The sequence below is a fragment of the Hippocampus zosterae genome, chromosome 5, assembly GCF_025434085.1.
Source record: "Hippocampus zosterae strain Florida chromosome 5, ASM2543408v3, whole genome shotgun sequence".
Taxonomy (NCBI): Eukaryota; Metazoa; Chordata; class Actinopteri; order Syngnathiformes; family Syngnathidae; genus Hippocampus; species Hippocampus zosterae.
The window spans coordinates 19,589,195-19,606,016 of NC_067455.1; the positions used below are offsets into that span (position 1 = coordinate 19,589,195).

The 16,822-nt window shown below is 41.4% G+C and overlaps 2 protein-coding genes across 30 annotated transcripts in view; one reads left to right on the forward strand and one right to left on the reverse strand.

Moving 5' to 3' along the window:
* The window catches only part of rims2a (regulating synaptic membrane exocytosis 2a), a 155,479-nt gene that overhangs the window by 104,342 nt on the left and 34,315 nt on the right, over positions 1-16,822 (reverse strand). For 25 of the 26 annotated variants that reach the window (XM_052064605.1, XM_052064598.1, XM_052064595.1 and 22 more), the window contains one exon: positions 1,962-2,251. In XM_052064605.1, the coding sequence (XP_051920565.1) occupies positions 1,962-2,251 (290 nt within the window). Of the gene's footprint in view, positions 1-1,961; positions 2,252-14,647; positions 15,089-16,822 lie in introns of those variants that run through there. The other variant, XM_052064611.1, reaches the window with a different exon arrangement.
* The window catches only part of LOC127600296 (uncharacterized), a 109,165-nt gene that overhangs the window by 85,740 nt on the left and 6,603 nt on the right, over positions 1-16,822 (forward strand). The gene's annotated exons all lie outside the window — the stretch shown is intronic.

A 16,822-nucleotide genomic window follows, 5' to 3' on the forward strand; every position in this document is an offset into this window, starting at 1 on the left:
AACCAAGTCTCATCAATATGGATATGCTGACAATCTTGCACCATGCTACTCCCACAAAAGCTGGCGCATGGTGGAAGAATAACTAACTGCTGATATGGCATTGATAGCGGAATACTTGAGAACATGGAGACTTAAATTGAGCTTGGCAAAGACTACCACCACACCTTTCCACCTAATCAACATGGAATCCAAGCGCCAACTCACTGTCTACTTGCATGGGACTCCACTACCACATAACCCATCCCCCACGTACCTAGGAGTGAAGCTCGACAGACAGCTCACATATAAACTGCACATAGATGCTCTTCGTGCCAAAGCAACAGCTTGAAACAATCTGCTGAGACACCTAGCTGGCTCATCCTGGGGTGCAAGCACTCACACACTCCGTACAAGTGCTCTTGTGCTTACTTACAGCACACCTGAATGCGCAACACCAGTGTGGTGCCGATGTACCCATTCAAAGAAGATTGATGTTGCCCTCAACGACACCATGAGGATAATCACCGGATGTCTGCATCCCACCCCCACGGAGTTACTACCAGTATTGGCAGGCATTGCCCCAGCCAGCTTACGTAGAGAAAAAGTGACCCACTGCCTTGCTCAACATGCTTTGCTGGACAAAAACCATGCCCTAAACCAGTTGATCGCCGAGGTACAACCTGAAAAGCGCCAAAGGCTAAAATCTCGCCACCCTTTTCCTCATCATGCTGCAGAACTTCATGATTCCAACTTTAACATCCTGGAAGCGTGGGGAAGTAGTTGGGATAAAACTGCAAGAACCAACCAGTTCAAGGTCCAACCCAACACCGAACCCCCACCTGGCTCAACGCTACCCCGGAAAGTCTAGGTACGACTCAACCGCCTAAGAACTGGGGTAGGCCGTTTCAACGACAACATGTTCCGATGGGGTCTCGTTGAATCACCATTCTGCGACTGTGGACCAGAACTCCAAACTGCAGAACATCTCCCCTACTACTGTCTCATTCATCGACCACCAGATGGCAACTTGAACCTCACAGCACCTAATGAATCTACTGTCCAATGGCTGCAACGTCTGGATATTTAACACCGCAAAGCTGCCCTCATACGCGAGAAGCACTCTTCTGAATAGCCTTCTGTTCTTTTAGCCAGACACCTCCATGAAGCATCTGTATAGTACTGTCTATCATCATCATTTTGAACGCATCAAATAAAAAATAACCATTTAACTCAGGGGTCCCCAACCGCCGTGCCACGGACCGGTCATTTGGTGCCGGGCTGCACAGAAAGAATAAATAATTTAAATTACTTCTGTTTTATTCGTTTCGGAATCTGAAAGATGTTTTATTGTGAAAAAATACCAGATTTTCTGTTATATCAGTCTACAGTATGTCACTCTTGATGCAGGTGAATGCGCGCTTCACGGTCACGTGATAGGTTACCGCACAAAAAACAAACGTCTTTGAAAAGTTTGCTTCAGGAAGGGGAAAAGGCACAACCAGGAGACAGACAGAAGAGGAGCCTACCACTTTCAAGAAAGAGAAAGCTACATTTAATAGACAGGATCAGGAGTCCTATTTCAAATATGGCTTTATCTCAAGGGGATGCGCCAAGCCTACTCTGCATAACAAGCAGCAATGGTGAGTCATATTTTTCATGCACTTTTTAGTTGCGACGTATCTTATTTTGAAGGCACGTTTAAACGTTACCAGAGCGACCAGAGAATGTTGCGGCCAGATAGGGTGTTCCTCGTGTAATGTTTATTTTTATGTTTTGAAAATACCACACTTTTCATGCCGGTCATATCATTATATTGTTGTATTTATCCTGCCTTAAAGGCCGGTCCCTGAAAATATTGTCTGACATGAAACCGGTCCGTGGGGCAAAAAAGGTTGGGGACCTCCGATGTAACTGATCTAAAAATATTTTGATCCCTCCATGCATATTGTATCATTTACGTGTCGTTACTTTTGGAAACTAACCTGTCTATGGGTGTATCGCCATGTCCAGAGTACCTCAGCGAGCCGTTGTCGAGGGACGCCTGTCTGGGCAGGAGCCCGCCGTGACGTCTACTTCTGTCTGACGTTGGTGTCAAGTCCCCTGACGCTGCCCGGTAAGGGTATAGCGAAGGGTCCTGCAGTTTGGCTTTCTTTCCTTGTGGCCCGCCTTCAAATACAGCCCGCGCCTGACCAGGCACCGAGCCATAAAACCATGCCCCCGATTTGGTGAGGATTTCTTGTTGTTTTCGGCACAAGTTGCATACCCACATCACCTATAGGAAGGAAGAAGATACATGTTAGCGGTGTAATGGAAAGTGGCTGTAAAAATTCTGTATATCCATGTTCAAATGTCAGATTTTTGTGACATAAAAATAATGAGATCAGAATAAATAATTTCAAAACTTTTCTTTGGATGACTTACCGCTAAGTGAAAAAAAAAATCAAGAGTAAAAATAAACAACTGAGATAGTGAGGTTACGCAAGTTGCATTCCCTGTTACAGTCGCCGATTGTGTTTGGAATTTACCAGTCACATGCAAATTCATGTTAAATGGGAGTCAGCACACACCTGCCATGACTTCACAACTGCCTCTTATTAACCCCAAGTTAGAAGTTCAGAAGAGTAGGCTTCTGGGGGGTTTCCTCGCAAAAACCTGAGCATTTTTTTTGCTAATACTCACTGTGATTTGAAATTTCCTTCATTTCGACCAATGCTCTAGTTCCAGCTTTAGAAACCAGCCGCAAAGCATGATTCTGCCGAGAAAATCCTTCATTGTAGGTATGGTGTTCTATGTTCACGCCAAATATGTCATTATGAGAAAAAACTACCAACTTGGTTTGATCGGATCATAACACATTTTCTCACGTGCATTTGGTAGATTTCAAGTGTGTTTTGGGAAAATGGAGCAGAGCTTGGATATTTTTCTTCGGAAGAATAAGCCTTCCGTCTTGCCACCCTACCTTGTAGCACAGCATACGAAGAAGATGGGAGATTGTCACATGTACTTAACAGCCAGTACTTGCCAGAAATACCTGAATCTCCTATATCCCTGTCAGATTTTTGACGAACCGGTTTTGTTCTCATTTTTTTCATTACTTATAGAGGAATGTCCAGTTCTCGGAAATGTCACTGTTGTGCCATATTTTCTCAACTTGATGACATCGTTGTATTTCATGGCACATCTAATGCCTTGGAAATTATCGTGTACGCTTCTTCTGACTGATACCTTTAAACAATGAGATCTTTGTGATACTGCGGATGCTCTCTTTGGACCATGGCTTGTACTGCGCGATATATTGTCAAGAAAAGGCCACTTGAGCAGCTACAATTTATTTGGGGTTAATCAGAAACACTTTCAAATGGTCACAGTTGGGTGCCGACTCACAATTTCATGTGAGTTTGAATGTTATTGGTTAATCTTGACACTACCATATACAGTATGAGTATATAGTTATAAGATGGTGTGCACACTTTTTTTGTTTATTGAACATAAAACATATACAGTAATAATTTGACAGACAATAAGGTAGATAAAAAAGTAAAAAGAAAGAAATCAGTCTTCATTCAACAGTTATTATGTTCAAGGGAGTAGGATGAAGTAAAAAACTTATCTAGTCCTACCCCGTTATGTTTATATCTACTAAATCATTTTTATATCAATCAGAAAAGAAAAAAGTAAGAAGAAGTCTCCATTAAGGCTCATACTTTACTCTTAACCGTGATATTTTTACAACTTTTGGTTTGTATCGGGATTATATACATCCACCTGGCACTCTTGTGTCAATTTTCTCTTGTATTCATAATGGATATTTCAATACCTTTCTCTATTTATCAACTTAGTTCTAGTTCTCTTAGTTTTATCATTATATTTAATGTTTAGAATTTATCATTTTAACTCTGATTGATGTAGGTTGTTTGTACTATTTTTTTGAACTTGTTTTTGAACTCAGCAAGCGATTTACTCATTTTCAGGTCCGTTTCGAGATTATTCCACAGATTAATACTGTTGCTAGATACACTTCTTTGCTTGATGTTTGTTCTTGTTTTGAGTTTTTTGAATAAGTTGGTACCTCTTAATTCATAGTTGCTTTCTCGAATTTCAAAAAACTTCTGAATGTTTTGGCAGAGCAGGTTATTGTGTGCTTTGTACATTAATTGGGCGATTTTAAAGTCAACCAGGTCATAAAATTTCATCGTATTTAATTTGATAAATAGTGGATTTGTGGGTTCCGTATATTTTGATCTATTAATAATTCGAATTGCTTTTTTTTGTAGTTTGAGAATAGGGAGTGTGTTTGTTTTGCAGGCATTTCCCCATATTTCCACACAGTAGGTCATGTATGGTAATAATAATGAAGTGTATAATGTGTACAAGGATCTCTTATTTAGCACTTCCTTGGTTTTGTAGAGGATCCCTACGGTCTTGGCTATTTTTCTTTTTACGTTATCGATATGTGGTTTTCAACATAGTTTTGAGTCTATTACTAATCCGAGAAACTTGGTTTCATACGCTCTTTCTATTTCAATTGAGTTTACCATAATTTTAGTTTGGTGTTTGATTGGTCTTGTGCCAAAAACAATTAACTTCGATTTTTTTCAGGTTAAGTGACAATTTATTTCTGTCGAACCAGTTTTTTAATTTGTTTAATTCGTTTTCTACGGTTGTCAGAAGCTGTTTCAGATTTATTCCAGAACAGTAGAAGCTTGTGCAACTACAATATCTCAGCAATTTCTATGCACTTGCGCTTTGTAAAAAAACAGTTTTAGTTGAGCTGTACAAGTTGTAGAGTACATTAATGGTGGAAAAAGTTGAAATTATTTAGCTTGATCTGATTTCTTTGTGTCACAAAAATGTGGCATTTGAACAAGGGTATGGAGACTTTTTATATTTGCTAAATGTTCAATTTTCAATGATGAGTAATAATGGAATTATCTGTAAATGTATGAGATGTAAATTGTTCACAAAACAAATGCAGACCACTGTTGATGAATGAAAGTCTTTTCGATTCCAAAATATAATCGACTGTGTCACAACAGGTGACTACTTTTTAAAATCAAAACGAGGTTTCCACCCCACAAAACACATTTCAAAAACTGGCAATCTGTGTTGATGAGGGAACGATGATGGTTTTTTTTCACACATGCAGCAGCCTTTCACATAATTAAAAAAAGTTTTCATTGTATCAATGTTTTTTCACATTTTGAGTCTGTGAGTCTTTCATACATCTCTGAGCATAGCTCAAACTTGATCTTTAAGCGGCTTGGGTTGGCCAGGCGTGATCAATCCCACCCACATTTTTGAAGTTGTATCACGTTGCCATTACCTTTAGTTTTCCGATTCACATACAGTACTGCCTCAGCAAAGCTCCCGCATGAACGCTAATTGTTGCTGAGATTACTTAATGAAGGCACAGTATATAAGGGTAGCACATAATGCAATTACAGTTAATGTACTTTACAATGATGAATGGAAAATTATAGATACAAACTTCTTTAGTTAAGCGCTCCAAATACTAGAGATGAAGTTTTTACTGCTCTATGATGCCGTCTCTTAATCTGGACTACTTTGCGGCTGCAGCACCAAGCTCAGTACATTAGCTTCAAACATCGAAGAGCAGACAGCAGCCTTGATCATTATGCTCGAGTGCGAGCGCATGTGCGCACACCCACACCGACACATGCGCGCACACACACGCACAAACACACACACACACACATGCGCGCGCAGACACGCACAGGCTAAGTCCCAGTCCCAGTACCTGTTAGTGTACTGCAGTGTTTTTCAAACCCTGAGATATTGTCAGGTGTGCCATGGGAAATTATACAATATGTATGCCTGTGTGGTTGATCGCCTGGAAGAGTAATCAAGTAGTACTCTTCCATACCAGTAGGGAGCAGCAGCAGCAGCAGCTAGGAAATTGCCTGATGCTTCGAGACAAGCGAAGTTTCCTACGCAAAGCAATAAAATGAAAAGTATTTTTCATTTAGATTTACGTTTACTGGAGATGCAACGGCACCAATGTTCCCTCTAAGCTACGCAACTGCGCACTTGTCACACACTCTCAGCGCACATGAAAACCTATCCAGCGCAGTGAACACACTGTAAATTAATTCGATGTATAATTTATTTTTCTGTATCAATTTGCTGTATAATTCAGTGAGTGACAGGTGCCCAGCCAATCACACGATACGATGCAATGACGCTATGCAGTCAATCACGGCATTGACAGTACTTGCGCATATTCTCTGCTCCATAACAATAACAGTGATAAGTGACGCTAATGCCTTCAACACCATCCAGCCCAACTTACTGGGAGACAAACTGCAGAACGCCGGAGTGGACCACTATCTCACAGCATGGATTACAGACTACCTCACAAACCGGCTGCAGTACGTGAGGGTACAGAGCTGTGAGTTGGACAGGCTTCTCTGCAGCACTGGAGCGCCGCAGGGGACTGTTCTGGCTCCATTCCTGTTCATCCTCTACACCTCGGACTTCAGACACACCACTCCAAACTGCCACCTTCAGAAGTTCTCCGATGACTCTGCGAGTGTAGGCCTCATTACAGAGGGAGACGGTCGGGAGTACAAGGGACTGACGAAGGACTTTATGGACTTGTGCCAGCAGAATCACCTCCAGATCAACCCTAGGAAAGCTAAGCAGTTGGTTTGTGGATTTCTGCAGGAAACAGTCCTCACCTGCACCGATGAACATCCAGGGTATGGACATAGAGAGGGTGACCTCCTACAAGTACCTGGGTGTTCTTCTAAACAATAAACGGGACTGGTCTACGTCCTGATTAGGAAAGGACAGAGCCGACTCTTCCTAAGCAGGAAACTGAGGTCTTTTGGGGTTCAAGGGTCACTATTTAAGACTTTCTATAACTCGGTGGTGGCTTCGGCCATCCATTATGGCATTGTCTGCTGGTCAGGCAGCATGGTGTGTGGGACAAATAAATGCTCATCTTATCTTAATGCTACTCCTTTATCATGGCTAAACGACCGGGCAGTGAACATGGTACGTCGACTCCCCAGAACAAAATAAGAATGAACTGCGGTTCTTTTAAGTTGGAATCGCTGTCGGAGTATGTGTCAATAGAAGAACAGGCAATGAAACTGGGTGACATGTTTTCTTTTTCGACGGAGAAAAAGAGTCTGCTCTGCAAAACAATGCAGCAAAGCTTAAGCTCGAAGCAAATTTTCCGATGGAAAAATACGGACTAAATGGAAGCTGGACTACCTCAAACGACACATTCAGCAGAAAAGTCATTTGAATGATGTTGGAATTATACAAAGACTCAAGATGGGAAAAGTGATTGGTACAATACTGTGGGAGAGCGCAAACAACCGGGAGAAAAAGAATCGGCTGTCACACAGAAAAAAATACGACCCTGAGCAAGTTAAAGTTCTAATTGACTATATTTTACTTGCCATTAAAACGAATGCGCCACATATTGGATTGGCGTTGATTTAATTCCTATTCAATGTGTTAAGAATATTGCGTTCATTTTCAATGTTAAAAAAAACACTTACAGTAACAATATAACATAAAATAATCTTTTTTTCACATTTTGAGGTAGTGGTGTACCGCCGGATTTGTTCAATGAAAGAAATGTGCCATGGATCAAAAAAGATTGAAAAAACACTGATGTGGTGTAATGTCAAAGTCTGGTTCAGGTGATCATATCTTATTTTAAAGTTTGTCAGTCAACACAGGGAGAAAGGCCAATGGTTGACCGGCCACACATCCGGAGGACTAACCAACAGCGATAGCTACACCACTCACCCTCACTCGCACACGCACTGGCAACCAAACCGCCCCTCTTAAAAGTCTCGGTGCTGAGTCAGTGCATTACTGTTATTAGCGCAAGCAGGACTTGAATGCTGTCTCTCCCGCTTTCAGAGCATGTATTGAAGCTATATTGACATTAGTGATACAGTTAGCATCTGTACAGTATGTAATGTGCTGTGGTCTTCTCAAAGGATTTCCTGTAATGTCCAAATTCTGTGTGCTTGCATATTTCAACAATTCAATCTGGTACATGTTTCATTCGCAAGTTGTTTTGATTTCTGATTCGTTGAAAAGAAGATCTGGATATGGCTACGTGTTTAACGAAGCTATCAACAATGATCCATCCATCCTCACAAGGGTAGCGGGGCATGCTGGAGCCTATCCCAGCTGTCTTCGGGCAGTGGACAGATTACACTCTGAACTGGGTGCCAATCGCAGGGCACACATACACACAATCATTCACACTCATGATTGCACGAAGGGACAATTTAGAGTGTTCCATTAACCTGCCACACATGTTTTTGGAATGTAGGAGGAAACTGGAGTACCCGGTAAAAACCCACTCAGGCAGGGTGAGAACATGCAAACTCCACACAGGAAGGCCAGAGCCGGAATCAAACCCGGTACCTCTGCACCGTGATCCCGACGCGCTAACCAGCCGAGCAATGATAAACTAAGGCACTTATATTTTCAATTCAGACACTTGTGCACTTGCAGGCATCATGTACTAGCCTATGTGTTATTGACACATGGGGCATTTATGACTAGCTATCAATGTTTCAGATAGGCTGTAACTGTCCTGACACAATGGAAGATGAGACGCTACAAATTGTGCTTTATGCGTCCCGGTGGAGAGGAGTCAGCGAGGCCATGACTGCGTCTTTAACCGAGGTCATGGCGAGAGCTCTTAGGTCAAACATTAGTCATCGGCGAACACCCACCAGCCACTGGGGCAAGTTTTCCTCACTGATGAACCACAGTCAACTTTTTGCAAAGCATGCCGAAAAATTGGAGACTATAAGTGAGACCATTAACTCAAATGAGCCAGTGTGTCTAAAAATGATTACTTTAATCTGTTGGGCTGCAGTGATTGAAGAGCTAAAATTGTGGTTCAGCAAATTCTGTAGCACTGACACATCACTCGCATTTAGGCGAAATCTCAAACTACCATGTTGTATTTCCATCACACAACAGGATAGAATATTACAAAAAAAGGTAAGATAACAAACAGATGAATACGTTCAAGATCAACTTCCGCACAAACGTACAGTGATGTCGGAATCATGCTATGCACCTTCGTCCTAGGCCACATGTACTTTTGCTTGAATTATGCACATGACGTCTGGTACAACAAAATTTTCTAGACATGGAAACAGTTTGCGAGACTACATTTTCTGTTATAGTTACAGACTTCAAGAATGTGGGAATGCCAGTTGTTGCAGCTTAGATGATAAATACTTCAATCCCGCTATACTACTCATCCTACTCATGTAGCAGGGTAGGAGGATGACATAAAAAAAAGAGGCTAGCAACAATGTACAGTCACATTTAACTACTTTCCAAACTCAGTCGCTTCAGACATGAGGCAATGACCAATCTCAAAAGCTCTGCGGCAAATCAGTCTCTACACAGTAATAAATTTGGTCGCGTTTTGTTAACAGAGTTTGGACATAGTCCTATTTACTCTAAAGCAGACGTACGAGCCAGCCAAATCAAAAACTTCCCACTGCACAGGAACCACGTGACTGGGGCGCTTACCGGTAATTTAAACAAGCATCACATCACTCGATCGACTCCGATCAGTCTTCAAAGTTTATGTCAACATCTCTACTGATGTCAACTTCAACCGCAACGGCTGCAAATGTGGCATACGGCGCTAATGTTTTAAATGTTATGAACATGATGTCTTCCTCACCATTGGCGCTCACTACAGTAAACTGACAAAAATGCTTCTGGTCCATAAAATCCAAAATATTGTGGTGATCCTTTTAAATCTTTTTTATGGCAATCATAGTCGATACCTGTGCTCATCATGACTCAAAATGCTTCCCTTTGCTCCGACTTGTCCCGACACAGCCGCACACTCGGTCTCAGGCCATTCCATTGTTTTGAATTGGAGGCAAGGCAACACAACTTCTTTAATTCTTAACATATTGACAACATTTAAACACTATTTTGTTCCTTTATTCAAGTTCTTTTCAGTGACACTGGTCTTTCTGATTGGAAAAAAAAAACATGTGGGGAAAAATTAGAAACATTTAAATAAATAGACAAAAACGGTGGTGGCTCTAAAAAAGCTAATATATGAACAGTTAATATAAAATAAGAAATCAGTTGATCATTGCGCCATGTTTAACCAATTTATGTTGAGTAGCATCACAGATGTGTTCAAACATGTTATCTGTCAGTCGGTCTACTTAAAGGGTGACATGCAGTCATTGCGCTTGTGATATGTTGTGTAACACACAATACACTGAACAGTAGGACCCCAAAAAGCATGGAAGCAGGGAGGAGCAGACTGGATTGACAAAAATGTATTCAACAAAAAATACACACAGGAGTACAATGGAAAAAAAAAACACTAAGTCGAAGTACTCCAAAAAAATGCCTGGAAATCACAAGTATCAAAACAAACTATAACAGGAAACAAAACATGGCAGCTCACATACTCACAGCTCACATGACCCAACAAAGACTGACAGAAACTCAGGGAACTAAATACAAGCTAAGTGATGAGACAAGGAGAAAGACCTGGACAACACACAAAGGGTTGAGGGGGCTAATTGGTTACACACAAGGAACGAGAACAGGTGGCGAAAAAAGGGCACATGAGGAATCAAAACCAAACGTAACCAGATCGAAACATAACAGAACAAAGACAACAACTGATAAGAGTTGTCTCGGAGATTAAAAAGAACATTATAGACCAGCATGTTAATGTGAAAGGCTACAAGTCCATCGACAAACCGATTAATATTCCTGTGACTGCAGTCCCATATATTATTCAGAAGTTTAAGATCCATGGGAAGGTAGCCGACCTTCTTGGACATGGCCACAGTAGAAAATTACTGACAAATTTAAGAGACCGGAACTAAGAATCAGGGGTGTAGTGGGCGTGGTACGCGGGGGTACGCCGTCCACCCACTTCTCCCGACGCCACATTCAATTTTTATTGAAATGTTTGTTGATCATTGTTCTAATGCGAGTTATGCTTAATAACGTTGGCCTGTGATTGTTTTGGAGTCGTAAAACATTCAATTTAATGTTAGTTAAAATGGTGTTGTAGCCTATGATTGATGTTCTGTATGTATATATCGAACATCCCGGAATCGCGTACACCCACTTTAAAAATCCCCACTGCACCACTGCTAAGAATGGTTTAAAAAAAAAAAAAACAACCTCCAAATAAATTAAAGGTGAACTCCAAGGTCAAGGTACATCTGTGTCAGATTGCACCATCTGTCAATGTGTCAAGCAAAGGGCGGTGAAAAGCAAGACCGGACTTTGCCAAACTGCATGCTGACAAGCCACAAAGCTTCTGGGAGAATTTCCGACGGAAGATGAGACAAAGCTGGAACTTTTTGGCAAGGCAAATCAGCTCTATGCTTATAGATGCAAAAATGAAGAATACTAATAAAAGACCACTGTCTCAACAGTGAAACATGGAGGGGGCTCTCTTATTTTCTTGCTTCATCGGGCACAGGGTTGTCTTGAATGTTTGCAGGGTACAATGAGATCTCAAGACTATCAACGTATTTGAGAGAGAAATATGCTGCCCAAAGTCAGAAAGTTTGGTCTCGGTCACAGGTCGTGGCTCTTTTGTAACAAGATAACGGCAGAAAACACACAGCTCACCACACCCAGCAATAGCTAAGAACAAAATACTGGACAATTCTAAAGTGGTCTTCTAGGAGCCCTGACCTAAATCCTACAGAACATCTGTTGATGGTGCTGAAACATACTGTATGGAGAACGCGCCCTGAAAAACCTGGGACAACTAGAGCAATTTGCCAGTGAAGAGTGGGCCAAAATATCTGCTAAGCGGTGCAGAGGTCTTACTGAAAATGATAAAAATCGTTTGACTACAGTGAATGCCTCAAAAAGTTGTGCAACAAAATATTAAGTGTGTCCTCATTTTTGTCCAGGCTCGTTTCACGAGTTTATTTTAAATAGTTCTGTTGAATCGCAATTCAAAAGCAATGTCTGATTTTCATCTGTGAATTTAAATTATATTATTAAATTATATTTGTATTGATCATTATATTTTTCAGATTCAGGTTATTCCTGTGACCAGATCAAGGAACATCGTTAATATTAGTCAACTGCGGGTTTGTGACGACCTTTGAGACTTTTCTGAGATTAAGGGCTCTTCAAATATACTTGACTTGACACCGTGCGTTCCTCCATCAACAGAGGGGTGCCTACAATCCGGTCAATGTGTATATGTAAATTGCTAATTATTTTCTCGATTGTTTATTCAATTCATATTTGGAGTGGGGATGGGGGAGGGGGGGGGACACACACGGTGAATTAAAGGTAAAATATCACACGCTTACACTTTTTGTTCATATCCATTGTGGTGGTGCACGGAAGCAAACATATGGTAATGAATTCACTGCCCCGACACTAATGGACCTGACTGTATACAGTACAGACACATACGGGCACACACACACACACACACGCGCACACACACACTCGCCTCCAACCCGCTTTCATATTAAGTCTTCATGGCTGAGTGCAGGAAGGGGGTTGGGGGCTGCAGCCCTCAGGCAGGGCCATTTCTCCTTGTGTTTGCACATTTCATAGTCATTGAACCTGCAGCTAAAAATAGAAAGCTAAAAACTCTCGCACTAACCACACAACCAACCACAACAATATAGAGTGTATACCCTACAAATGAGCTCTATCCTATATACCAAGACACAGAACAACACCACACATCTGGTGCCAAAATATTACTTACACATTCTCCATCGTTGTTTCGGCTGCACTTGGTAAAGCATGTCACTGCACAAAGAGGTGTTCTAAATGACAGATGTTTTTAAAACCAGTAATATGTAATCTGATATGTATAAGTAATATAACAATATCACATTAAAACAAATAAAGAAATGAATAAATAAAAAAGATCATTTCCAAGCCCCTTTTTTTGCTGTCTTTAATATTGACATTTCCCATGTGGGTGGCAAACATTTTCAGCGCCGAGCAGGAGCGAAGAGCAGTGAGCGGCTCCTTGTGGCCAATTAACGGCACTGCAAACCCGACTTCACATGAACCGAGAGTGAATCAGCACTATTGCTGCAGGTATTCACTGGGTGCTCACATTGAGAGCCGGTCTCCGTGTCAAATCAAATCAATCACATTCATTTATCTCGAGAAGGGAGGTTATGTCTTCAATGTCTTTTTCATTTGTTTTCCTTTGGCAAGACTTTATCAAAACTGAATGTTTTCTTCATGAGACATAATATAGGTATGGTAAGTATGATTGTATACAAAAAAACATTTCTGATTGATTTACTAACATACAGAGGAAATTAATAACTGCATTATTTACATAACGCTCACTGTTCAGTACTACCTCACTAATGGTCAATTGCTTCATGACTACGCACTTTGTGTGCTTATGCCTTAAATGCGTATTTTGTTTCAGTGGTTTCTTTGCTATAATTGTGGAGTGGCTAAAACGACCAGAGACACATTTCTTGAGTGTATTATTCAGATTCTGATACTTGTCAATGACTTGCAAATACTGTAACCCGGGACTATGCCAATAGCCCGGATCAAAGCGTGTCTTTTGACATGCATGAAATTGTAACTATCAAGCAAGATTTCCTGAAAAGGCCAAGACATTGTTATCATCAGTGCTGTGTGAATCTAATTCAAAAGCGAGGAAGATCGAGTATTTTACAGGTATCACGTACTGTTGTGACAGACACATTTGATGAGAGACATCTTTGTAAAAGTCCCCAAAATAATTAAGAGTGGAGATGCCATCTGATGCAATATTGATGAGGCATTAAATGAGCTGTCAGAGGTATCATATTGCATTGCCGTATCTCTCCTTTACTTGCACTGAGGTGAGCTGAACTTCTCATTAAAAGACTCATTGTTCAGGGAGCGGAGCCCTTCTCAGAACATCCCGGGCTGGACCGCGCCCAGATGAGCTGCAATCATCAATAAGGATAGGAGCTAATACACTCCGGAGAAAATTATCGCCACAACTGGCGAGCTGCAGTCACTTTGTGCTGGTTGTTCAGCCAATGAATAATGAATTTAAAAGACTATCGTTGTATACAGACTCCCCAGGCATCTTTGCTCCAGGGCATACCTATCTAAATATAAATAATACTCCGTGTTAAGCCTACTTAGTTCTTGTTTGTGTTTTCTTTTTTTCTGCCCGTAAAATGAGGCTTTGGGGTATTTTCAAAAGCAAAAGGGTCTCCATAACGCTGTCGTGTGATGCACTGCATGTGCAGATGATGAAAACAAGGCAAGCAGCTCCAATCACATGATCCACTGGTGACTGCACGTGGTGAATTACATTTTAATGAGCTTCTAATTTTAGTCTGTGCAATAATAATAGACTTCATGAATATTTATGTCCCCTGTTTGAAGCTCAAACACACGGGAATGAGCTGGGAATACATTTACAACAATATTGTACATGCGAATATGTGGTTTGCTCACACACACCATCATCAGTATCTGTTTTTTAATTTTTCTATTTTACATGCAAAGGTTGACAAGTTTGAAAGGCTACAATAAGACATGAACACGTGAACCTGCCTCTACCAATAACCGAATGCAACTGTGCATGTATGCAGTAAACTGAATTCAGAGCATCAAATATTAAAATTGTCATTTGCCAGCTTACCCATTGTGCTGCCGAGAAAAACACGGAGTGTTCGATTCAATCACTCCGGAAGCCTGGCTGTCTGCATCTCTCCTAACAAACAAACCCGCTCCTCCGACCTTCAGGACCACGGACAGCTCCACGTCCAGACACCAGCTGCTGAGCTCATCGTGAAGGTTACACCGGAGACTCGACCGGCCACATCCGCTCTGATCAAACCAACACCGCAGTCTCTGCCCTACTTTCTTTCACCAGTGTGATGTCACAATCCAAATACTTGACTAAAAATAAAGATTTCCAGTTCCAGCCGATCTGTAGTACTGTCAGGACCACTCTCGTAAAGAAGCATGTGAATCAAGCGATAAGCCGTCAAATGAGGTTACGCATTCCACCACCGCCGCATTAGTTCATCCATGACACGGTCAGCCTGCCGTTTACATCAGTGAGCTTCATTTATATGCGGCAACCCCCACGATCAAGCAATAAGACCGAGCAATGTGGCAGTGCTGCACACTGACGGAAAAGGTTTCTGCTCCGCACTTTGTCATTCGCTGTGTGCTGTGACCACTCTTGTTGGCAGCGCACTCACAGTCTAGTTTGTCCTCAAACAACTGCAAGAGGATGAAGTCACAGAGACAAAAATATGACATGAAGTTACAGGAATGGTGCCGCGTTCACATCCAGTAAGAATAAGAATGTTCAATTCCATTTCACGCCCAGAATAAAACCAAATGCAGATGTGATGTCAGGGCACCCGCCGACCCCCGTACCCATAGATTCCTTTGCATTTTGAAACAATTCATTTGCTACCAGGCTCCCTATAAAGCGAATATGAGGTGTTATGTCAAGCCGACAAAGGTGAAAATATTTAGACTTGATATTGGGATGATATACTAAGACAATACTATTTCTGTTTATCATTCATATTTCACTCATGAATAATAATATACCAAATACCAAACGTTCAAACTTTAAGCTCGAGGAAATGACAAAGAGTCACAATCGAGAGACGCCAATGAATGGAAACAAACACTGGACAATATCTATCCATCTATTATCTGAACTGCTTTACCTTCACGAGGATCACAGGCGCGCTGAAGCTGATCCGAGGTGAATTTTGGGCAGTAGGTGGGGTACACCCTGAATTGGTTGCCGACCACTCGCAGAATGAACAACATTTGGTCTTGAAAATGAGCATTGCTTCAGATCACGAGCGACATTGTTTTTACAACCACACGCACGCAACTCAGAACAGCAATGTTAGCACCATTGCCAGTGTTAACTCAAGATAACCTCTGCCCTGCCTGGTCCATACAAACTTAGAGACCGCTACTGTAAACTAGGCCATATGGTTACCACAGCAGGAACAACGATTTGTATGTTGATTGCTTACAATGATGTAATCTATGCTGTATGTGGTTAAAGCGACAAACACATTTAATTTTAAATATATTGGTTGATTTTGAAGAGAAAATGCTACAATATGAAACAAATTCCTGGGGTCATACAAAACGCATTTCATTTTGTATGGTGATATGATATGACATAATGTGTTCTAATGGGTCAAAGGACTTAAGTTCACTAAATGCTCTTTTCAGATATAATCCTACAAAAATAGGTGGCAAGAAGCACATTTAGGGATTTCAAGAGCTGCTTTAATCACAAATGACTTCCTCCCTGGAGACTGTAGGTTCCTCGGGCTCTGTTGAAGCCGCATTAGAGGAAGCATGAGAGAACTTGCAGTGAACTCCACCAGGGCATGTAGGCATTCTGAGGACTTCAAAAACATTCGCACGTACTGTATATAAGATACAGCAAAGGTTTTAAAAATCCGAATGCCCCCCCCAAATAAAATATTTCAAGTTCGCTTCTTCCGTGTGTTTTTTTTTTTAATGTAGTAAGTCAAGTAACATAAGATGAGTATTCACTGAAAGAGCCTTCAAAATTTAGATCCAGTGTATCGAATTCCACAGAGCAATGGCTCTGCTTGCTGTTGACTCCAGACATCAACTTCTACTAGTAAACATTCTATGCTGTTTCACAGAACAAGATCTCACTCACCACAGCTTGACAGAGTCGACAGACGGGTAAGGGAGGGGAAAAGGGCAAATTTCACCACGGCTCGCTCCTTCACTGACACACATTACAAACTGAATGGACGGCCCACAATATGGCGGGGCAGAGCAAGAAAATCTT